This window comes from Lipomyces tetrasporus (genome assembly GCF_029532465.1).
Source record: "Lipomyces tetrasporus strain NRRL Y-64009 chromosome Unknown POJ06scaffold_6, whole genome shotgun sequence".
NCBI classification, from domain to species: Eukaryota; Fungi; Ascomycota; class Lipomycetes; order Lipomycetales; family Lipomycetaceae; genus Lipomyces; species Lipomyces tetrasporus.
This window is the reverse complement of record NW_026611601.1, coordinates 696,396-719,811: the sequence shown is the minus strand read 5'-3', so window position 1 is coordinate 719,811 and position 23,416 is coordinate 696,396. Positions and strand designations below refer to the sequence as shown.

General features: G+C 48.4%; 6 protein-coding genes across 6 annotated transcripts; 3 read left to right on the top strand and 3 right to left on the bottom strand.

Annotated features, from left to right (window-relative positions):
* Positions 1-20: 20 nt before the first annotated feature.
* On the bottom strand, positions 21-905 carry POJ06DRAFT_238554 (magnesium-dependent phosphatase-1; the record flags this gene model as incomplete). The annotated part of the gene is made up of 6 exons (XM_056186000.1): positions 21-229; positions 292-390; positions 438-541; positions 602-669; positions 720-721; positions 788-905. The coding sequence occupies 6 exons, from the start codon at positions 903-905 to the stop codon at positions 21-23; spliced, it is 600 nt and encodes a 199-aa protein (XP_056043243.1).
* A 141-nt stretch (positions 906-1,046) lies between these two features.
* Positions 1,047-4,290, top strand: POJ06DRAFT_301657 (uncharacterized protein). The gene is made up of 2 exons (XM_056190742.1): positions 1,047-1,183; positions 1,239-4,290. The coding sequence occupies exon 2, from the start codon at positions 1,334-1,336 to the stop codon at positions 3,854-3,856; it is 2,523 nt and encodes an 840-aa protein (XP_056043242.1). The 5' UTR covers positions 1,047-1,183; positions 1,239-1,333; the 3' UTR covers positions 3,857-4,290.
* POJ06DRAFT_276110 (CWC16 protein) lies at positions 4,291-5,294 on the top strand. Its single transcript, XM_056189671.1, has 2 exons — positions 4,291-4,657; positions 4,714-5,294. Exons 1-2 carry the CDS (start codon positions 4,376-4,378, stop codon positions 5,209-5,211), a joined length of 780 nt encoding a protein of 259 aa, XP_056043241.1. The 5' UTR covers positions 4,291-4,375; the 3' UTR covers positions 5,212-5,294.
* Positions 5,295-18,310, bottom strand: POJ06DRAFT_301655 (uncharacterized protein). The gene is made up of 19 exons (XM_056190741.1): positions 18,008-18,310; positions 17,743-17,903; positions 17,390-17,695; positions 17,124-17,333; positions 16,925-17,059; positions 16,744-16,872; positions 16,558-16,685; positions 16,305-16,504; positions 15,954-16,244; positions 7,905-15,901; positions 7,620-7,845; positions 7,276-7,559; positions 7,116-7,220; positions 6,859-7,065; positions 6,332-6,808; positions 6,187-6,267; positions 5,958-6,135; positions 5,702-5,906; positions 5,295-5,649 (listed from the first exon to the last, which is right to left on the bottom strand). The coding sequence occupies exons 1-19, from the start codon at positions 18,060-18,062 to the stop codon at positions 5,430-5,432; spliced, it is 11,595 nt and encodes a 3,864-aa protein (XP_056043240.1). The 5' UTR covers positions 18,063-18,310; the 3' UTR covers positions 5,295-5,429.
* A 1,357-nt stretch (positions 18,311-19,667) lies between these two features.
* On the top strand, positions 19,668-20,852 carry POJ06DRAFT_198315 (D-isomer specific 2-hydroxyacid dehydrogenase; the record flags this gene model as incomplete). The annotated part of the gene is made up of 3 exons (XM_056185100.1): positions 19,668-19,932; positions 20,063-20,614; positions 20,671-20,852. 3 exons carry the CDS (start codon positions 19,668-19,670, stop codon positions 20,850-20,852), a joined length of 999 nt encoding a protein of 332 aa, XP_056043239.1.
* A 1,375-nt stretch (positions 20,853-22,227) lies between these two features.
* POJ06DRAFT_238549 (uncharacterized protein) lies at positions 22,228-23,205 on the bottom strand (the record flags this gene model as incomplete). The annotated part of the gene is made up of 1 exon (XM_056185999.1): positions 22,228-23,205. The coding sequence occupies one exon, from the start codon at positions 23,203-23,205 to the stop codon at positions 22,228-22,230; it is 978 nt and encodes a 325-aa protein (XP_056043238.1).
* Between the last annotated feature and the right edge of the window lie 211 nt (positions 23,206-23,416).

Sequence of the window (23,416 nt, the reverse complement as noted above, 5' to 3'; positions counted from 1 at the left end):
GCCTACGAACGGCGCTCTAATTACTGCGACCGATGTCCCTTATGATCTCTCCATGCTTCAATTGCTTGGTGATAAAGCTTCCACGTTACACCTTCGATGACAAACATAAACTTGACTCCCAGTCGATGCTCTACTTCCTTATTTCGAGTCTCATCGTCAAAAAATAGCATGTCATGGTACTCAAACCCTGTTTGCTTCTGAATGAAGTTAAAATGAGTTATTTTCGAGCCTATTGAGAATATTGATCAGCAAGAAATCGTCGAGTCTTAAATTCTCTGAGATTTTGCATACCGGGGTAGATTTCTAATACGTCAAAATGATCTATTGCTCGTGTGCCATCGATATATAACAGACTTAGCATTTTCTTGGCGACATCTGGCACTGTTAGCACTCCACTCTACAGTATACAGTATTCTTGTCAAGTTAGCAGAGCCTACCAGGAGCGCAAGTTCTACTTGCTGCCGCAACTTTGACTCCATTCTGCTTGAGATGCGCAATTATCTCCGGCACGTCCTTGTAGAAAGCCATTTTCGACCCGTACCTAAAACACCAGGCTTAGAACTTTTCAAACGTAGTCGAACAGTAACACCAGCACACCTACCTATCCACAATCGCGTTTTCATCTTTGCTGCGAGTCACAGGCGGTGATATATGAGTATCACACCAGCACTAAAATTCGTCAAGATCGCAGACAACGAACGTTACTTTGTTGAGCGTACCGCTGTTAGCAAGTTAGAGAAGTCGACAAGTGCAGACAGACAAATTACACATTCGGAGAGATACTTACGCCAAAGTGTATAATCTAGGTCGAAGACCACAATTTTTGGGAGCGACTCCTCGGGCCTGCCCATTAGTTCTAAGCGATGGGCGATAGCAACGTACAGGCCAGTAGTTCCGAGAAACATAAATAACTTTGCAGACAAGTGCGGCGCAGAACCTAAAAAAAGCCAAAACTCTGCTAGAAAACAAGCTCAGCATCAGGTGCCTGTTGGGTCATCGTGCCTTTGCGTCCAAGTCCAGCCACTGGTTCTCGCACTTGCGAAGACACCTTACCTTCCACTGTGGTGTCCAGTCGCACCACACCACCCGGTCTAGTATCCGCGTTGGTAATAGCACTGCGAAGCTTCGAGTTTGGAAATCTATTGATATCTAGCTCCGGGCGTGATAGATAGCCGAAGCGTATGTAAGTAAATTGTCTGAGCTGGCGAGTTTGCTGCAGCATGCTTACCACATCATAGTCCCGATCGAAGCGTTCGTCGCCGCCTAGTTCGCAGCATTAGACTCATCACAGTAGTCTGCAAGTGCTGGTACTAATTTGGGTATTGACTGTGAAATGCCATCCTTTAAGCTACTTCGTTCAAAGAAGTCGAAGCTGCCCAAACAAGATCAGGACAAATCATGCGAGGCCGATACTCCACGCTCTCAGCAGCCGACGATCACACAAGTGGTCTATAGGAATTCGGAAGACGAGGATGGAGGGAAACTGAAGCGGAGAAGTAATTCCTACTCATTTCGTGATTCAGAGAGTATTCCGCGTGGTGGTCTGATCAGTTTGATCCCATCCAGTCTCCCTGACGACGACATAAAGAGTCAATTAAATGACAGCCTTCCTCCTGGTCACCGCCGGCGCAAGTCGAATGTTACATTTTCAGACTGGGATCAATATGACGATGGATCTACGTCGAAGGGGAGAACGGCCGAGGAGCTTGCGGCGAAGCTGGACAACGTTAATACCAGACAAGGCGCACAGAGACGGACTGCTATGGCAACGTATCGGACAACGTCGTACGAGGAATATGAGCAGCGTGCAATTGTGGACGAGAGCTACAGGGCTTCAACGAGTTCGCCAGCTGCACGGTCGGATTTGGAGGTGATTTCCGACGATGAAGAGTTACGCAGACGGATCGATGCGCTCAATGTCATGGATACCACTGCATCGCGAGGCGACCAAATAGTGATATTGCCGTTCAAGCGCGATGAGTCTATATCTCCTTTTGATGTAAACGACAGTGCGGTTCAAATGTCTCTCGACGACGCTGACACCTCGCTGGAGTCAACACCGTCCATGGACGAGGCGACTGTTTTACCTCGGCTGTCTCAGCAGGCACGTAATGTTGAAGCCAGCAGATCTGTTATTTCTGAGCCAATCACAAATGTTGATAGCGATTCCGTATTGAACGCCATGGAAGCACCAGTTGTCATGTCAGTCGATCACCATCCCGGAGATTCCCCTCCTCCTTCCAAATCTCAGATCGGAGCATACGTGCATTATCCGGCGCCGATTCCGGCTCGAATCAGACTTCCACCGCTTTTAAAGAATAAGAGCAAATCGTCGAACCCATTGGAAAATTCATCGCCTGCTACACCGGTAGCGCCTGGTCTCTCAACTTCGTTCTCGTTCCCAATGACTGCACCTATGGATAAACCGGAGCAGTCTGATAATGGAAGCGCGAACGACGAACATAGCGATTCGGAGGAGTCTACGGTGCCAGTAACGCCAGGATATATGCCAAAGTTCCAGAACCCACATCAGGCACTGGAGTCGATATTGAGCGAATGGGATAAGGACCCGACGTCCTTGGTCCAGCCATTCACGCCGCAAGAGGAACTCCCCGTAACCGATGGACCGCGCTCATTGATTCAGGAGCTGGAAGAGCGAAAATCACAGCAGAAGTCTCGTCAGCGAAATGCTGCGGCTGTCAACTCTGCGAGTTTATTGCAATTGGATGATGTGATTCGAAAAGGCCAGGAGAAGCGACGGACTGTCGTCAGCGCTCACGGACTTGTCGGCACGGCGCAGATCAGGAGTGATGAAGACGAAGTTCCTTTGGGTGCGATCTATTCAAAGGAATTAAAGGGCCAGCGAGGGGAACCCACGAGAGTTCCTGAGGGTCGGAGATATAGTCATAGTCCTTCGAATAGTTTTGCTCTGCAACATGCGGTGGCGCATAATCGGCGTACATCATCATCGTCGATTCCGCAGAGATCGATGCATGATAGTCAGTTCAGCGATTCTTCCGCACAGTTCGCGCCACCTTCACAAAAGCGGGGAGAAACTTGGCAATCTAATCATACCAGCGGAACACTTCAAAGTGCGATCCTACCGGAAGACCCGAATTCTCTGAACAGAATCCGTGAACGGGATGTGTCAATGCCGAATCTTCACTACCAATCAATTGGAAATACCCAACTGAATATGATGACTGAGCCGTCGCTGTACACTGTGCCAGCTCGGGAAATGTCTGTCCCTAATTTGGACCAGTATCGGCAGTCCCCGGGGCAATATTCGGCCCAGGCGACCAATCCGCCCCAGTATCCACCGTACCAGCCACAGAATGCCGCTTCCCAGCAGTATTCTGTGCAGTATCAACGTCCGCAGTATCCTGGTCAGTCACCTGCGAACGATATGGGAACCGGATATTTCCGAGAATCCGCTTACGCTGGCGGGAACGCTCCCATGAACAACTCTGGGACCGGAAGGCAGTCTTCGCTCTTGAACAGCGAGGAAGCACTTTATCGACGACTAAAGGAGCGTGAGTCGATCATGATGGGCTACCCCCCGCAGAAGCCGGGCCCTCGAGCAGTTTCGATGATGACGAGGGAAGGTTACGAGTTACTGCTTCAGAAGCAGTACTATCAGCAACAACAACCGCACACGCAGCAACAGTATTACACACAGAATACTTCGCGTTTGTCAGCTCAGGAACAGTCATATATCACACCAGGTATCCAGCAATCTAGTTCGAGACCTAATAATCCGGCCGCCTTGGGAGGTTCAGCGGCTCATTCAAACGACTCGAAGAAAAGGGAAGTCGTCGAGCGATGGCGCAGAAGTGTGTATACGGGTGGTGTTTGAGCAATAGCAACCAACGATTCATGTATAGGTCATATGTAGATCTCCAGGGCGACTTTGCCGTGGAATGGAATGATCGTCATTTTTAGTATTAGCATTTGGGAATTTTGGTATTGTATAGTCGCATATAATTTAATGTGGATAGTTACGAAAATTTTTGTCATAACTAATATTTGGTAATAATGGCTGAGTTATAGGCATTGCATGTTGTGACTTACGATTAATTACGTTTAATGTACTATATCGACGATGGCTATTTGGGCGCGTTCAAACATGTAAGTTATTACTATTTTATTCCGTGGCTGATACTGGAAGGTTGTGGGTTAGGGACTCTTAATATCATTAATAAGTCTAGCCCACATTGGGAATGTCGATTTCGTATACAGTTTAGGGTCAGTGGCGATTCTGTCGCCCTGACTCCAGTCCGTCTCTATCGTGGACACGTCCGCTGGACACGCTTCTTCCGGAGCTCTCATTTGACTATTAGCATTACAGCATTCGTTGATAACATTCTACTGGGCCATGGCGGAACGAAAGATCATAAACAAGTATTTTCCGCCGAACTTCGATCCGTCTAAAATCACTCGGAAGAAGCGGTCGGCTGGCGACAAGGACGTACAGAAGTTACAAACTGTACGTCTAATGACGCCATTTTCGATGAAGTGTACGAGCTGCGGAGAATATATCTACAAAGGCAAGAAATTCAATGCAAGAAAGGAGAATACTGGGGAGAAGTATCTCGGTATATCGATTTTGCGGTTTCACATCCGATGCACGCGGTGTGCCGCTGAGATAACTTTTAAGGTATGTTTCGAATGGGACAAACGGTGCTGAACAGATCTGTGCTAATACTACTACAGACTGATCCTAAAAATTCCGATTACGTGTCAGAACGAGGGGCGGCGAGAAACTTCGAGCCATGGCGAGATCCAGAGAATAAAGAAGAGACTGAGGAAGAGCGGCTCGACCGGTTAGAAAAAGAGGAGGAAGAAAACGCTATGGCCGAATTAGAAGCCAAGGTTGTCGATGCTAAGCGTCAGATGGAAATGGATGATACCGTTGATGAGTTGCGGACGCGAAACGCGATTAATGAACACGTCGATCCAGAATCAGTCCTGGATAAAATCCGGAGAGACCAGGAAGAAGAGAACATCAGGCAGGAGCAGGAGGATGCAGAACTGATTAGAAAAGCGTTTGCGAACCGTTCGAAAAAACTGGTAGAATTCGCGGAACCTACTCAGAGCTCCAAGTCGGTTGATGGGCTCAGCGCCAAAGCCAATCCTCTGGACCTTTTGAGGAAGCGAAAGGATGCAAGATCTTCGCTGGGAATTGTCGTGAAGAGACCAAAGGTCGCATAGTGGTTGTATACTAGCTGGAAGCAACTTTTGTACATTAGTAGGATGGCGGGTCCTTTATGAAATGACTTATGAATATAAAATACACAACGACAATAATCATACAGAAGCACTATGTTACAAACTGACAATAACGCAAACAAAGCCCATAATCCTAACATTACAATAATTCTTATAAATCAATAACCACAAGCCGTAGATAAATCACATCAGACATATATTTACAAGTACGGCATGAAAGCGTTATCTGTCAACGCCAGATGCTTTGGATTGACCGCCTGAGCGACCAGATCGATAACAGTCTGATTGGCTGGTATCGTGCCCTTTCCAGGCTGCGCGAGGGCGGACGTCTTCTTCAAAATAACCTCAACATTTAACTTCACGATCTCTTGTAACTGCTGATCCTGCGCACATGGACGATGCTGGAATGTATACCACGAACTACAAAATTATTAGAGGACGATCCGCTTTAACTACTGCGAACAAAACGTACATTATCTCATCCCTGACGAACAGCGTGAGATACTGTTCTAGATCAAATTCGGGTTGAGTTAAACATCTCGCATAAATCATCATGGACGGCGAGAAAAGTCCCTCAAGAGTCGTAGGCCCCATCAGATTCTGCAAGTTGGGAGTTAATCTGAATGGTACGGGCTCTGAGTTGAAGAACGCAGGAGTCGTAGTGTGAGACGGTAGAGCTGTCAATCCTCATTAGCACAGGTATCCAACTTTGTCAGATATGACCTTACAAGGCAGAGTCTCTGTCGCCCATGCAGCACCAGACGTATGTGAAATCAGCAACTTATACGGCAGTCGGAGGTTCAGACACATCATGTAGGTCATAAAGGCAACGCCAGCGTATGAATATGCAAACTCCTTTCTAAACAACCAGAAATCACTGAACGAACTGAATGTCTTCATAAAATGCTAATAATGACATTAGTTGGACGACAATACCGCGTGCTTCAATATACTTACGTCGCGCACAATAGTGCCAGGAACCATTGTATTCTGGATCTCGCTCAAGATATCGATCTTGTCCGTAACTACATCTGTCTTCTACATGGAAACCCGTCAGCAACCAGATGTTAATTGACCACAGACAGGTGCAAAGAATCCTTACTCCTTGTCTGGCTTCCACAGCCTGCCTTAACTTCTGAATTGTGAACATCAGGGGATCATCTCGATGACGACCAGCGCGGTGACAATAGTCTTCATAGATATTCTGCAATGAAATAAAGTCTGGGCTATCTTGGACAAGACGGAAATGAGGTGACAATGGAACAGCCGCGGCTAAATAGAACTGAAGGTTTCTACGGCGACTCTGTGTCCGGCGAACCAAATTGCTGATGTCATTAGCACAACGATAAACAAACTTCCAGAACAACAACCTATACCTATTGAGAATTCTAAACAACTGAGTAATCCTCTCTTCACGACGGCAATGCCTTGCGGCGGGATACTGAATAGTAAACGGATACACGCGCGTATCAGAACCTCTGATCGTTATGCGGCGGTAGCATAGACCTTGCACTCTCACAATGTCAATCTTTGGTAAGAAACGCTCAATCTTAACGAAGTGAGCGTTGGAATCCTTATGCTATACAAATAGTTAGAATCTACAGTGTAGACATTACGTCGCCCACTTACCAGAAGATATTGGCCAGGGACATCAATATCATCAAACTTCTGATAATGGAACTCGCTCAGATGCGGACTTAACGACTCCAGATTCTGCTTCTCAGAGATCTGACGTCGGTCAAGTTTCTCTTCAAAACGATCACGCCAGCGACGTAGCTTGGACACATAGGATTGAATATTCGGCGTGTTGTGGACAAAATCAGCATCAAACGCAGACTACCAATATGTCAGATACGGCCAATAAATGGAGTGTACACTCTACATACCTTCAGATATTTCGGCAAAATGCTGTCTGCAAACTTCGAGATATTGACTTCTGCAGCAGGAGGTAATCTTGTGTCGTCCTTAGGGAATGGAAGACGGCCCATATACTATCAAAATATCAGTCCATCTGCTATACAAATCATACGTTCAGGCTGGACGTACCTGGACACCATCCGACAGCAATGCTACAACCAATCGGTATGCATCTTCATCCTCCGAACATTTGAACCTCTGATAAATCTGATCGACAAATGTTTCCATAGACAGGGACAACAACGGATACGCTGTCTTCAAAATACCAAGGATCTCATCAACATACTCCCATGGCTGTAAGGGAGTTGCAGAAATTGCTTGAGCAGGATGCTGAGCCGCAGGTGATCCAGCTGAGTTGGGTTGATTTGCACGATTGATCAAATGGGCAGCGACGTTAACAGGAGTTCCTGGCGCTACGGCTATATTAGCACAAAATATTCGACTCGAATAAGCTGCTGCCGAGTAGCACATACCAACTTGTGGACTAGCGGAGTCATTGTTAGAAGCCGGAGGCTGCACCATCGGTGACCCGGGCACAGTTGCTTGCTGGAGCGAAGGCGAACTTCTAACACCGGCGGCGGCGGGCTGTGCACCACGCATTGCAGTCTGTCTGTTCGCCTCTCTCTGAGTGGCTTGCATGGCTTGGCGTTGAAGGACAGAATAATCTTCCTTCGTGGTACGGAGCGAAAAGTGGAGCGCCTGCGGTCTTAGTTAGAGACAGACTGACTTACATAGCCAAATGGTACATGTGATCGTACCTGTGGATAGCTCTTTGCAATTCGTATTAAAATTTTCCTAACCAAACGAGCTTCCTTATGAGACAGCGATGTTAACAGCTGAGGAATATATGTAATCCAATACCACACAGGAACATCTCCCGTAAAGCTATCAAATGCCTGGGATAGAGCTTGTGAACTGTCATCCAAGCTGATGAGCCAGAGAATTCGGCCTAAGAAGCGGCGCACTTTCCCATTTCTGTACAAAGCGGCAGCCTGCATGTAACAACTGATCGCATGTGCCGCATGATTCATGCTTCCCGTGGCCTTAAACCTGCAGTCGTGAAAGTAGGCCCATTCTGCCCACGATCTCGACAAGCCGAAGTCAATTTGAACCGCATTCGAGAATGTCTGATTAGCATCGTCGTACATTTCGAGCTTAGCAAAGAACATGGCCTTTAGAGTAAAAAATTCCGCCTTCTGTTCAGATGTGAAATAGATCAAGTTCGTGTTGCTTATGACATCAAGACCGGTTCGAAGCTCGTTCGGGTTCTGATAATGGCACTTCGCTTGCTCGCGTAACTTCAGGAAAGCTTCCTGAATTTCGATATTTGGCAGCGAATAAATCTTTGTAAGCTGGCCAATGCAAACATCTGTCATTCCATGCTTTCTGGCGACATGTGCGAATCTATTAATAATCCAAGCGATCTCGTGATAGCCCCTATAGGAAGTTGAATTCGTTGTGGAATTGTTTCCGTACTGCGCCTGGATTTGAGGAACAAGCGGCAAGTAGTACTTGTTGATAACAGAGAACACATGCTGCCTCCAGGCTACCAGGTCGCCCCAAACGTTGATATCGTCCCACATGTTGGGCAAGCGCTCTCTCCAAGCCTGCAAAATGACCTTCATTTCCTGTGATTTGGTTTCCACATTATTAACATCTGTCGTAGCCAGGTTTTTGTACAGTTGGCTGGCCTCCAGGAGTTCTACGAACTGTTGGAAGGCTTGCAGTAGTGGAACATGCGCGTTCGTGATCGCCTTCGGCAACGAATTCCACTTGCGTAATGTCAATTGGATGCCTTCGTCGCAGCACTTCGATAGCTCTTGTGTCGGTGCGTCTGGTTTTTGTGAAAACTTCTGCAGATACATGAATGCCTCGAATATGTAACGTCTGGGTGTAGGAACATCCATAACGCTCTTGATCGACTGCTCCAGAGGCTCTTTCTCTGCCGTCCAATCCGCCATACGCCATGCGCATTCAAGCAGAAGGTCCGTAAATCCTTCATGTTTCGCCAATTCGGATAATATATCCCACTGCTGCAACTTTTCTGCAGATAAGATCCAATGATCCTCCCATAAAATGTACTCTGACTCGGAGTAGGGAAGTGCTCCACTACGCGCTTTGATCTGTGCAGTCTCGTACATTTGTTGCGCCTGATTCCAGAGTCCGAGCTGCTCGTATGAAATAGCCGTATTTGTTTCCACATACTGACATCGTCTTCGCCACTGACCATAGAACATGTCATCCTCTTGCAATGACGCGAACATCTCCACCAATGCATCTAAATTGCTTTCGCGGACAGGATTGCTATCTGTTTGCGGATGAAGCTCGGCTTCTTCAAGGAGTCGAATTGCCGAATACCACCCATTGTATGATTTACCCAAGAACTTTATTAAGTTCGGAGAGAGCTGAATGGGTGGATTGCACCGCCCGATACCTTCGAGAATCATCTGAATGTAGTTCGGATTCTTGTCCATTTGCCGAGCGTGAAAGTCCTTTGTGAGCAAAATTGTAAAATTGCGAGAAACATCTTGACGGTCTCGAGCTGAGACTGTGGACCAGGCAATGGGGAAAAATGCACACCATGACTTTCTAACGGCTTCCACATCATAATAGAACAATTCCATTAGTGGTCCAAAGAAGTCCTCAGCCGCAATTGCAGTACAGTTGGCAATGAACGTCCTTCGTCGCTCAAAAAATGCATCGACCTCCTCCGTGACAATGTTGTCGCCTTTGGTTTCAATTGTATTCGTCAGCATACTAAAGGACGGTACAAAGAAATCGTCCTGCCCAAGGACTAAGTGAGCGTGAGGCTCGATGGAACCGAAGAGAAGTTGAGTCGCCTGATTTAGCCAATTTGTGTCGGCTAAGCTCTCCCAGTTCTGATCCTTCACAATGTACATAAATCGCTTCCAAAGTGACTTGTCCAAGCTGTTGCTGAAAATTTCCATGAATTGCTTACGGATTGGCACGTCGCTTACTCGCGTGCCAGCTAAGAATGCATGCTCCATCCGCACTGTCAACTCACTCCTCGCAAGCGATGGGGCCTCGTAGATGTCAACAACAAGCTGATAGAAGGCCCTTGTAAGCGAAACGTCGCCGCGAATTTCAAATATCATCATTTTAGAAAGAATCGCGGTCTTTTCCTTCAACAGTGGGAATAATTCCGGATTGCTGAAAATCCAAGTTCTCACAATATCCAGAATCTTGAAGCAAAGACCAATGTCATTTGACCGCTCGACGAGTTGGCTGACCACATTGAGGAAGATTCTACGCTGGTCCTCGAGATGAGAAATTCTATCAGCACCAATTTTAAGAATCTTCTCCAACAAGACAACGACTTTCTTCGGATCAATGTCGCTATGATTGCCATCCTGCGAGCCCCCGCCGTCTGGTGTATTTGAGCCTGTAGCCGTAGGGACCGTCGCCGCAGGTACCCCTGGTGTTTTCGCATTTGCTGCTTGCCCATTAGGGGTACCATTCGACGCGGCACCATTCGCTGCTTGAGTTGCCGTCGCAGCTGCCGCCGATGTCGGCTGTCCTGTATGACCTGCAGCCTGATTGACCTGAGGAATATTCGGCATGATATGGTCCTTGCACAGCTTGCCAAACGTACGCATAAGAACCGGTAACAATGGATCAACGGCTTGTGGCCGATATTCCGTCAGCGTGCAAGCTAGAAGAACGCTCGAAACCAACGCTTGCGAAGCCGTAAAATTCTCTTGAATAACGCTCGTGATCATACTGAGAAAGGACGACACAGACTCCTGAATAGAATCGTCGCTGTTTGCATTCGAGGAGTTGGTAGCTCTCAATATGCGACCGAGAACGGGCTGCAGACACTCCTGCACCTCCTCGATATCAGAGTGAATCGATTTGTTTAAGAGCTTTTGAAGTTGTTCCAAGTTTGCAAGAATCCACTCATCTGACTTCTGATCCAAGGTGACCCGGATGACTTGAAGCGCGTTGATAAATGATACAAGAGTCGTGTTGTTTAACGTATTATGCGCTAGACTCCGCTCAAAGAATGTGAGCTTGACATTTACCTCAGACCACAGACCTGGACCCAAGAACTGGTGGAGAATATCAATGATACGCTTGGCGAGTGGGTTCTCGGTCGCCTTGTTTGGTGAAATACATGCGAATCGAATAAGATACGTAATTGTGGCCTCTCTGAGCAAGAATGGAACAAGAACTTCCGTCTTATTCTCCGCCGGCGCGGGTGATAATTGCGATTTTGCATCAGTCGAGTTAGACGGCTGACCTGGCGAAGAGAGCATCTCGTCATATCGTCGCTTTCGTGATTCCGGTGATGCGGGGCTTTTGCCATCCGCTGATTCTTCCGACACAGACATCCTCGCGATACGTGTCTTTTCCCAATTCAAGATCAATTCAGCTAAGTCAACAGAAAGGATCTGGTTTTCTGATGGCGAATTCGCCATAAACCCTAACTTCGGCATGGCGGTCACAATAAGATTGAAGAAATGGTCCCGTGATTCATAGAACAAGTCAGGATGCCGAATGATAAACTGATACACATTTATGACCTGGCTGACATTATGCCCATCCTCCGCTAGTACGCGTCGCGCATACTTGGCCCACAGCGGAAATCTACCTTCAGAACCAAGTCGCTTCGGAAGCACAGGAGCCAGAAGGTCAAGCGCTTGCTTGACAAGCACTCTCGCATCGCTATGGTGTGCTTTCAACAGTTGAACGTAAATCTGTAGAGCTATCTTGAGCGGCGTATCGTATGCAACTATGAAGAATGCGATCAAAACTGACGCCGCTTGCTTGCTGATGATGTCCTCCAACTTGATATAGTTCCAGCCGACTTTAATGATGTCCTTTCGTACATCTGCCACCAATGTTGGACTATGATGGATTAACGTCGCAGACATTTGGAGAAGCTGAATACGGTACTGGTCTTGGTATTCCGAGCTATCCTCTGAAAGATCACTAAGGGCTGGCTTCCAGATCTTCGAGTGTACGGCCTCAATCCACGATTTCTCGATCAACGCAGATAAGTCGCCCTTACGGTGAACTTCCATAGTAAGAATCGAATTGATAACGTACTGGAAAATGAAGTATCGAGTTGAAGTCGACGTGCTTGCTTGATTGAAATAATCAAGCGACTTAGTCAAGTACAGCCGACGTCGCTCTAGAGATGCAGACCTCACGATGTTGTTGAAGATGTACTCATAGACTGCAGCGGTAGGTTCGACGATCTTCGTTGCAACAGCATCGATAACCTTGAACATCATCTCAGTATCGTTTTCATTAGTTTCCATATATATCAAGTAAACATTCAACAACTCGTCGAGTGCTTGCTTGACTCCCAAATGAACCGAAGAAGTCAAGTTGTGAGATCTAGCAAACACCCGCAACCAGTTTGCGTTCTGCAGTAAGTGCTGTAGTGACTCTTTCTGCGTTGCTATCCATTCTTTCTTCTGCCTTGCCACAGCACCGACAATATATATCATATTCACCATCGCCCCGCATTTGTCCTCTGCGTTCGGGATCTCGAGCGCCCGCGATATCAACGTCGGCAGCCTTGCAATTAGAAGCGCACGCAACTCCGTACTCCGATCATCCTTGGCAATATGCACAAAAATTTTGCCGAACCGACGATCGGCCAACTTTGGTGCGAAGTATTCCATTGTCTCCTTCGGATATCGTGCAGTGAACTTCACTAGCGCAGGCCGGAATGGACTGTCATGATAGCGTCGGAGATGCTCCTCAAGATAAATCACTGTCGTGACCAGTCCATCCATAAACCTGCTCGCTTCTGCTGGAAGGAGATGATAGATATTCATAATAGCTGCGATAATTTTAATATTGTGTTGACTCATAAGCTGCTTGCCGGACGACTGATACAACAGCGACGGCTCCGCCCACGCCTTCAAATGATCTAGTAGCTTTGTTCCGATCTCAATCTTGAAATAGTTTGTCAGCAGCTCTAACAAAATCGCAAGACCGTCCAATCCCGTAATTGTGAGTCGCCGATGATCGGACAAGTTCATGAGAATTGGACGTAACCCAGTCTGTAGTAGATCCTTTGGGAGCTTGTGATTCTGTGACAACACGGCTTTTAGTCCCTCGTTTGCTGCGTCGACCACCTTCCTAGATCGAGAGTACAACGTCTTGAAGAACACGCCTATGATTTTGGCTCGCGTCTGCGCTTGCTGCTGGGGATGATTCTGAAAAAACTCGGCGCTCATCATGGCAAGCGTCAGCAGGCGCATACACACAATGCGGAGCTGCACGAGCTGCTCAAATACTCCGTATTCCATCGCCCGCTGTGATGGTGGTGCTGCCAATAGTGCCTCGTCATCTGCGTCAGCGAGTGCAAGCGCTTCCATCAGCAGACGCAGCAATTCGTCATTGAACGATAAAAACGAATTTTCAAGAGACAGGCAGAAGGTTATCGCGTCGATATTGCCAATCTGCATTGGAAATGGCAGAGCACGCAAAGGTTTGCCGAAGATCGAGACAAGGAGTGTTGCCTTGACAGGCCCCAAGAGTTCGTGCAGTGGCACATTTGTCAGCGTAGATAAGTACCGTAATGAGCTCTGAACGGTCTCTCTAACAATCTCATGCGAGTTGGAGACTTCGTAAAAAAGGATGCTGAGAACTTGGTGGAATAATCGCATCGATATCTCCTCGCGGGTGATGTTTGTGTTGCACACCTTGAGAATATACTTTATCAAATCTTGCGCATCCTTTTGTGCCAAGCTAGGAAGCTCCGGAGATATGTCTTTCAAGACAAATAGTAAAGCACGAATCATGTCAATCTCGCGCTTGAGCACCCAGTCGCGCGTGAATTCGCATTCGGTAAGTAGCACTTTGAGACCAAGACATCCAGCTGCCTTGTTATACCACTGCTCCTCAAAACAAGAGTGGCAAAAGACGCCGGCAAGCATCTTGAATACTGGAAACTTCTGCGCCGCATCCGGAGTGCCGAAAATCGAAACACATGTCTTGTAAATTAGTCGGATAGCTTCCATCCCAGCTTCACGAACTGGGGCCTTATACGACCCCAACGCGTCCGAGATAGCCTGGTACAGTAATCGGAAATCGATGCATAATGGATCTTCATGGTCCGTAACCACAAAAGGACGTTTGTCGCGCTTGACCTCCATTATAACTTTGCCAATTTCGAGCATCACCACGTGTTCGCAGATATCACTGATCAAAGTCATGGCCTCCTCGCGTATCTTCGATATAGCGACCGCATTGAAGCAGTAATTAAGGATTTTGAGGAATATCTCGTTCTGCGCGTGTAGCTTCTTCGTTGACCGTGGCTCGCTCTGGAGAGAGAATTTGGGATCTGGCGGTATCATTCCCGTTTTGATCGCCTTAACGCATTCTAGAAGTATCTGCGCAGGGTCTGGCCCCAGATTAGAACGATCAATGAATAAATGCACTGTAGTTGCCAGTAAGTGGAACGCCTCAACTCTGTAGTGAATATCGGCTCTGTAGTCCATGATAGCTCGGAACACAGCGTCGAATCCAGCTGCAATCGGAAAGGCTCGTCGTCCAGAAATGCCATTGATGTCGATCATGATGCTCGGCTCATTCTCGTCCGCGCCGTCCGCGTTTAAGTTCTTCGGTGGCTCGAGGAATCTTCTATTTCTTCCTCCAAGCTTTCCTAAAATGCGGAGGGTCGTATGGCTAGGCTGATGTGGATACGGAAGAGGTTTCAAATGAGTCCAAAGAGCTTCCATGACTTCGTCTATAACAGGTTCCACGATGTTATCAAAATAATCCGGAGTGAGGTTATCCACGCAAAGTTCGAGAGTACGGAGACCTTGACTGATGAGATCTTGGGATCCTGTGAGGGAGATTACAAGCGGTCGCATGAGATATTTCAAGTGCGGAACTAACACGCTCAATCGGACCGGAACAGTCAAACATAACTCGACATAGAGGTCGCGTTCCTGCGGCTTCCGAGCAGCGAGGAGGAGTCTGTTCAGCGATTCGAGAAGGACTTGCAACAACGGCAACACTTCTTTGTACAATAACTCGAACCTGCCACCGCCAATGCTTCGAAACAACGTTCTCAGGAGAAGGTAGTAATTCAATGGATCCTCAGCAGTTGTGGCTAAGTTCATGCACTTCAAGATCAAGCTTCGCAGATGAGGTTGGAAAACTTCTTCGTTGGTGGTCGAAAACAAATTGACAGCCATAAACGACAATTTGAACAATCTGATGAGGAGATTTGCACGTAACGGATCACCTTGGCCGATCTCTTCCAACCGCTCCATCAGGAAATTGAGCAGAATTCCTGCAAAATTCGAGGACGTGGGTTCACTAGCCAGGAAGAATTGCGGTACGTGAAGGAGGGACGGGTTACGAAGCATTGCGTCGAAGAGGCACGGAAGCTCTGGCTCTAAGACTTCATGAAACGCGGCAGGATCGATATGAATGAAAACAGTTGCAAACGTCTCTAGCAGTTCCTTCTCCTCCTTCGAACTCGTGATTGGTATGTTAGGGCCCATAGAGTCATAACTGCCAGGTCGGTGGGAATCGATAACTGGCTTTTCTCGAACGGTTGCGTAGTACGAGAAACCATTGGCGCCCTCGCGGAAAAGCTTGCGAAAAATAGCGACCTGCTCGTAGTTGAATCCGCGAGCCGTTTCGTTCCATTGGGTGGGATTGATTGCAGCAATTTCAGGAGTAGGCGGCGGATTACATGTCTTTAATCCAAACATGATTGTTTTGAGGCCGTTCAATAGGTTCTTGAACAAGTACCTGCCATCTGCGAGCATTTATTAGCGAACGCCTTCAAGGAGGCATGCAATTATGCGCACCTTTCATGCCGTCTGCAACTGGATCTGGATGCAATTTAATCGGGAACGCAGCAAGAATATCAATATGGTCCAAGTCCTTCTTTCCGCTGTCTTTCTCCTCGTCTAACTCAGCTTCGTCCGGGAACTCAAACGGCTTGCCCTTCTCCTCTTCGCGCGTGATCGAGGCCACGGGATCAACAGGTCTCTTTTCAACTTTCTCAGAGCTACGCGATAGTGCGTTGTCATGATTTCGACCCAACGCGGCGAACTTCTCAGCAAAGGCGTCGAGAATAAAGACGATCAACTGGCGACCTGGACTCGGAGTTAAATTCCATGGTTCACCCAAACTGTTAAACAATGCTGACAACTTACCCTCTGCTTTGTTCGGCAGCTTCATTATTCTTTCAACCAGATTCAACAACAGCTTCGCACTCATTGTCTGGAAACTGGCAGCCAGTGTGTTATCCTGGAGATTCTTGGAGTAAACTTCAACGGTCAACCAAATATGTGCCGGCGTCAATTCCGCACGGACATGGTGTAAAAGATCGGCAACCATGCTATACGCGAGAGGCCTATATACCAAGCGTTAGTCAATGTTGTTGGAAAAGTCGTGTACATTCTCTACCTCAAAGTTTCGTGGACGGTAAGGCCATCACCAATCAACAGCTTCTCATTCAACAGAAGATCCACCTTGGGAATGAAAATAGCTCGGAAATCCGTGGACAGAATATGTCTGGTTGCGACCAGTAGTTCCTATTACATCCCCATTAGCAAGCCTCTCGATGAGCATCGCATGAATCTTTGGACGTGCCTTCCTCGACGCTGACAACTCTCGGGGACAATCCTTTAATAGCCGAATAACAAACTCCGGAATCAATTGATGATATTTCTTCAGCGCTGGAGCAAAGCCCCGCAGCACATACGCCAGAAATGACATAGTCTATATCGGCTTAGCCAAGCGATTCAGATTAAAGTCATCCAACACGCCCTACCTTAACCTGCGCAGTAATAAACTCGCCGAATGCCGTACGATTCTTAATTGCCGGCGAAACGGACGTGTAAATCTCACCTCTCGACGCCGCAGCGGTGTGTGCTTCCGCCTGGGGAGCGGCCTGCAATGACAGCATCTACAGTTACGAATTAGTCCTTTGACTCATTTCCTTGATACCAGAAGAGGTAACAAAAGCATACCTCAATAATGAGCGGGACAAACACGGGGAGATTATCAGTCACAGACTGTTTATGAGTCGAGAAGAGAAGTACAACAATGATCGGACACTCGGTCAGCACTTTAAAACTGAACATGCTCTTCGGTAGTGTTTTCGCAGGCGTGTCCCCGCCTATGTCTGATGGCAACGATGGCGACATCGGTCGAGGAGACTGGAATGACAAGTTTCCGGGCTACCACCAAAGCAATTAGTGACACAGTCCGACACGTCCAAATCCAATCCACATACCGTAGAAACACTTGCCAATCCCTGGGATACTCCCGACGAATGTAGCTCAAATGTCTCCTTAACGACAGCCGGCATGTTTTTGTACATCTCAACAACGAGATCCAAAAATGGCTGCACCTGGTCGCTCAGAGCGGCCTTATAAGTCCGATGCAATCCCGTTATGATCTTCATGCTGAGAACACCATTCTCCTCATTTTCAATACGGAGAAGGGACATCAATAGCTGCATAACCTGAGTGGCATACTGGCGGAAATGCTCGTTCATCTGGAGACGGTGAATGATTTCGAGAACACAGTTGCGCAGTTTCTAGAACCCTTTAGCGTGGACTCTCATAGCTACTACTCTCTATATACCTGTTCCGGAGATACAGTCAAAAAACTCGGCGGTAATGTCTCTAGTATCTTTATCAAAACCGGCATGACCTTGTTCAGGAATTTCGGATATTCCTGTGGCTGCTGGAACGTCTCCAGGGAGTCCCGCAGTTCAGTCGCGATTGACAGCTTAGCTTTCGCATCTGTTTGCACCTCAATTGTTAGCCTACTATCCCATTATATCCATTCATTCTGATCTGAGTGCCGACACGACTGCAAGAACGTTGTCGGCGGACGACAAACATACCTGACGACGAATCAGATAATCGCTGCGCATAGGCGTCTGCTGTTAAGCCGACCATTGTGCCTTTATCTTCGACCTCCTCTTGTGCCTTGCAAGTCGGTAAATGCGATGTGTCAAAGGGGCACGCGATTCTGAACGCGAGAATGATATCCCTCTAGGGGGGCGCTCTGAATCGCAAATTGTGTCGACGCTCCTCTCGCAAATCAATCCCAAACAAGCAAACACAATAAATTGAAACCGACAGAAGGTTTCTGAGTCAGCGTTGATTTTATTGAGTTATTCAATCGCGACTGGTCAACGGCCTTGTCGCTGGTTTGGACATTACTCCCAGCAGAATAATATTTAGCAATGCCACCTTGTTGCTGGAAAATACCGAGAGGTCGACAAGCGGGCAGTCGCGTCGACAAAGTTGATGACCAAGCAATACTATGTGCGCTGAGTAACAAACGAATTAGATTTAACGCCAACCTTGATTCGGCAAAAGGAATACTGAACTCAGTTTAGCGAACACAGTCCTTGTGTGGAGTCTCCTCACCTAACCCAGGCTCGTGGAATTGTATGGCATCGGGTGCGCTATTCGAAAAAGCGAATATTGGCTATTCCAGTCGAACAGCGCGCTTTAAACGTAGAACTTGCGCTATACTACCTATATGCACTATAGTTAGTGTAATCCCTTTGTTTCATGATGTCCAAATTTGGCGTCTGTCTTCGTCCGGATCCCAGCAAACTCAGGGTTAGGGTAGCCGTGAAATATTCTCGGAACAATGCTTTGGTGGGGGGATGCCAATCCAGCGCTACGGACGTGGGGGGGCTTCCCCTTGTTCCCCGCCTTGGAGACCATGTGTAGTTTGTCCTCGCTACCTATATGGCTAAACGCAGTTGCCGTCATGGCATATGGCAGCGCAAAATGGTTCCTGAATTGAGGCGACCAGTGAGTGGTCGAGTAGTATCTTACGATTTTTGGATTACCATGGTGGTATCGCCAGAAATTATTTGGCTGCTTCGTTTTGCAGTTTAATGTTGTTCTAAGAATTTGGAGTTGTATTTCGCCAGCATGCGACAGAGTGCATTTCACGTAGTGCGAGAAAAAGCTGGCTGGTGACTACCGGTTAGACGAGTACCCGTGATAATATTCTGGGCATTCTTCACTTGAAGATTAGCTACTTAATTCCATTAAGTATACAAATAATGCCAAATCAAGAATGCTTAATTGCTGCATTGTATCGAGTTTGATATCTTCCCAGCTCGCCGAACAACCTGCTTCCATGGGTGCGAAGAACCTTAGCATGGCACTAACGGCGGTTTGTCCCACGCTCGGAAAAACACAAACCGCATCGACTTCGCCAACCAACCCGCCCCCCCCAAACCCCACGCCCGCCTCCATAAAATGTCCGCTTGCTCGCACTTCCTTGCACCGACAAGCCGTGTATCTGCATCAATTGTCGCTAGGGCTCTGTCCAGTTCTGCAAAGGTAAGCTCGAATCCTCGTCACGTTTCCAATATTGTCCGGTGGGAGTCTGGACCTATCTGCTGCGGCGCTAACCACGGTGCCTTCCTATCGAGGGCAAGGTTTGAACAGGTCTCCTCCATCCCACTAATCTCTTCCGTCCACCGACACCCAGTCAACAGCACTCTCCACACCAGATCTTTTTCAATCTCACCAATGACTCTGTCTAAGCCTCATGTTCTCCTCCTCGGCGAAATCCGCCACGCCAAGGCCGAATGGGAAGCCCTTTCCGACGTGGCGACGTTGTCCGTGTGCGACTCGGCCAACCGCGAGGAATTCATCAAGGATTTGAAGGGAAAGTATTCGGACGTTGTCGCTGTCTACCGTACCTTCAATTCCGTCGCCATCACTGGCCGCTTTGATGCCGAGCTTTTGAAGGAGTTTCCCGCTACCTTCAAATATGTCTGCCACAACGGAGCTGGTAAGTATTTAAACAGAAAGGCGTTTTCGGAAAACCGCAATCGAGTCAAATTGCTACGATAAGGGTTTTTCTACTGGCGGTGAATTTCTACAGATCGATTTCGTTCAATTGAGTGCTAATTCCAAGTTAGGCTACGACCAGATTGATGTTGCGCCCTGCACCGAGAAGGGCATCCATATTTCCAACTGCCCCTCCACCGTTGACGATGCCACCGCTGACGTAAACATGTTCCTGATCCTTGGAGCTCTCCGCAACTTCAATGAGGCTATGTCCAACCTCCGCAAGGGCAACTGGAACGCCGGTGTTCCGCTCTCGAACGACCCGGACGGAAAAGTCTTGGGTATCCTGGGTATGGGCGGCATCGGCCGTGCGCTTAAAAAGCGTGCTGAAGCCTTTGGCATGACCGTTCAGTACTACAATCGCAATCAGCTCTCGCCTGAGCTTGCCGCTGGTGCCAAGTACGTCTCTTTCGACGAGTTGCTTGCCACTTCCGACGTTTTGTCGTTGAACTTGCCGTTGAACCCCAAGACCCGACACACCATCAACAAGGAGGCGTTCGAGAAGATGAAGGACGGCATCGTCATTGTCAATACTGCTCGTGGTGCAGTTATGGATGAGGCTGCTCTTGTTGATGCCCTCGCGAGCGGGAAGGTCAAGAACGTTGGTCTCGATGTCTTCGAGGGTGCGTATTATTTCTTCGCTTTAATAGGCGGTTTATGCTAACAATGTTCGTCGTAGCCGAGCCAAAGATTCACCCAGGATTGATGGCCAACGAGAAAGTTATTCTCCTTCCTCACATGGGAACGCTCACTTACGAGACCCAGAAGAAGATGGAGATCCAGGTTATCGATAACATCCGCTCTGCCGTGTCCACCGCCAAGTTGAACACCATTGTGCCGGAGCAGGCTGGGCTGCAGTAGATGGCTTGACGAATTGTAGAACACGAATTTTTTGTCTATAATTGATAGATGGATTATGGTGCCAAGAGGATAGGCAGTATAATTTGCGAAATTACATTAAAAATCATATGACATGAATAATAACTCTAGTAACGCGCAGTATAATGGATGGCAAAGCTATTTAATATGCCTGTGCTTTCTCATGTGCTTGCACTGTCGCGTTCTTGCCTCAGATGTCTCTGCCTCTTGGCAAGAATGGCTACATCTGCTTCGTGCGCTGAGCACTGAAGGGCTCGAAATTCGTACTCTTCGCCAACTTCGTCACGTCTGCAGAAAAGTGGTCCAGGGCGGATTCTTCTGGATTCCCGTCGCACAATATGCATTAGGCACTAATCTTAAGTCGGGAGATCGGTCTGCGTGGACATTTCATATTCGTCGCTGTGATTTCGACCCCACCGCTTACAACTTGTGAGCCGCCGCATCAAAAATTATACTTTTCCCCCACACCTGCCGGCCTATGCTAAGCAGTACGATATAATAGCTTTCCAAATATTTTACCCAGCCCGCGATTATTCCTGCTGCTCTTTGATCACTGCCGAGTGACCGCAATCTTACAACTTGCACTAGGTCTGTGGGCCATTCCAGAAAGTATGCTACAAAGCGAGTTCGGCCGGCACGCTAATAAAGTCACAAAGCCAAGCCGGCACTTCGCGTAAATTAAATCATAAGATCTCACACACAGGCACGAGATCGTTTTTCGCTTGCCACACGCCGTTTAACCGGACTTCATGCAACAACAGATGATGGCGTGAAATCACGTGCACAAGCGGACGGAACCCGGGGGCAGTGAAGGTTAGCAGATATTAGATATCCACTGCCATATGTATTATTACGACTATCTATGATCTTGCGATTGGAATTGATTTGGTCTCACGGCTCAGAAATGCCCGGCAGCCGTGATACTAGTCAGCTATACACGCAACAAAGGGGAGAGGAAGCAATTTGCACAATCAGAGTCGCCACTGTAGAAAATTATAATACAAATACTAATACACAAGTATTATGTGTCCTGGTCGTAAATATACATCGAGCACCCGCCAGAAGACGAACGCATACAGCGAGACATAATCGAACTGTATGAATGACGATAAATAAACCTGTATAAAACAAATCCCATAGCAAGTCGTACATCACTACCTTTAAACTCCGTGTGAAAACATAAGAAAAATCGAGACTATACACAAGAAAGCACACAACAAAGCGCCTATCGTAAACAAATCCTATGCACCTGTAACACAATCCCAAACATTTAAACCCGCAAGCCAGTACTACTAGAGCAAATACAAATCGTTAAAACGTGAATGGTTTGGTTCATATGCAATCCGATGCATAAAGGTCATTCTGTTAATAGACTGTCGATCTTTATCCGCTTGACCTCGTCCTGTGACTGCTGGGAGGTCTCGCCCTCGGATTTACTGCTCTCCTTCTCGTCGCGCTTGTCGCCTCGCTGGGCCTTGAAGACCGGGTCGTAGCCGAGGCAGACACGCTTTGATTTAGCGCAGTTGAAGCATATGGGATGGCGCTCGTCGCACTTGATCCTGCGCTTTCGGCAGGTCAAGCAACCCGTCTTTGTCCGCCGCTTGATTTCCCTCGCGGGCTTGTGAGCTGTGACGTCGGCGATTGTAGCAGCAACTTGGGCGGCGGCGACTTGAGACGAGTGCGCATGCTGGTGAAGTGCGACCGCGGCGGCGGCAGCCGTGACCTGGGAAGGCGCTGGCTGCGGCAGAGCTGGTCGTGGGAGCGTCGTGGACGGAGGAGAGTATCTGGTCTGCTGCTGCTGATGATGCTGTTGGGGTTGTTGTGGTGGTGGTGGAGGCGGCGGGGGCGGGTAGTAGGACTGGACTGGCCGAGATAGAGGCTTGTCGGGCTGTTGAGGGGGAGATGGAGATTGCAGGTGCAGCCTTAGCGGTGCCAGCGAGACAGGCTGGGAGTGAAGCGGCGACCCGGCGAAGGAAGGAGAACCGCGCGAACTGTAACCGCTGGTGGAAGCCGCGGCTGAGGCGAACGGGTACGACGACGGGGCCGTCGAGAAAGCGGACGAGCCGGGCGACGTTGAATTGTAGCGGGGCGCGGGCTGGAGCGACTGCTGGATGACAGAAACATGGTGGGAGTGGTGCTGGAGCTGGAAGGGCAGCTGACGCGACGGTTGGAGCGGCTCTGGCGGTGGAGGTGGCATGGAGTAATGGCGGTCGTCCTGGGCGGCGGCGCCGGCGCCGCCAGTCACAGCCGGTTTTCGGGAACGTTGCAGCGGAAGGACGGGACCACCAGACGCCTGAGGAGCATGGGAGGAGTAAGAGGGCAGCGGGTCGGCCATCATGATGGGCAGTGGTTGCAACGGGGCAGTTGGGATCCGTGGGGTTGCAGCGGCAAGCGGCTACCGAACATCGAGACGGGACGGGCGTAGGGCGGCGCTATATATATATATATATATATATGTGCTATGAAGTACTGTGTGGATTGCGGAGGGGGCAAACTGGCGAGATTCAGGGCCCCGATGGCGGCGCGGGTAACAGGAAAGTTCGGCG

What these genes read in the sequence shown, in the direction of transcription:
- POJ06DRAFT_301655 (XM_056190741.1), bottom strand. Translation starts at nt 18,062, where the DNA reads ATGGTCGGCTTAACAGCAGACGCCTATGCGCAGCGATTATCTGATTCG. An exon ending in GCTGCCGAACAAAGCAGAGG is followed by an intron (nt 16,245 to 16,304) that starts GTAAGTTGTCAG and finishes CTCCGAGTCCAG; the next exon opens with GTCGCCAGTTGATCGTCTTT. An exon ending in CTGTGGAAGCCAGACAAGGA is followed by an intron (nt 6,268 to 6,331) that starts GTAAGGATTCTT and finishes GTTTCCATGTAG; the next exon opens with AAGACAGATGTAGTTACGGA.
- POJ06DRAFT_301657 (XM_056190742.1), top strand. Translation starts at nt 1,334, where the DNA reads ATGCCATCCTTTAAGCTACTTCGTTCAAAGAAGTCGAAGCTGCCCAAA.
- POJ06DRAFT_276110 (XM_056189671.1), top strand. Translation starts at nt 4,376, where the DNA reads ATGGCGGAACGAAAGATCATAAACAAGTATTTTCCGCCGAACTTCGAT. An exon ending in CCGCTGAGATAACTTTTAAG is followed by an intron (nt 4,658 to 4,713) that starts GTATGTTTCGAA and finishes ATACTACTACAG; the next exon opens with ACTGATCCTAAAAATTCCGA.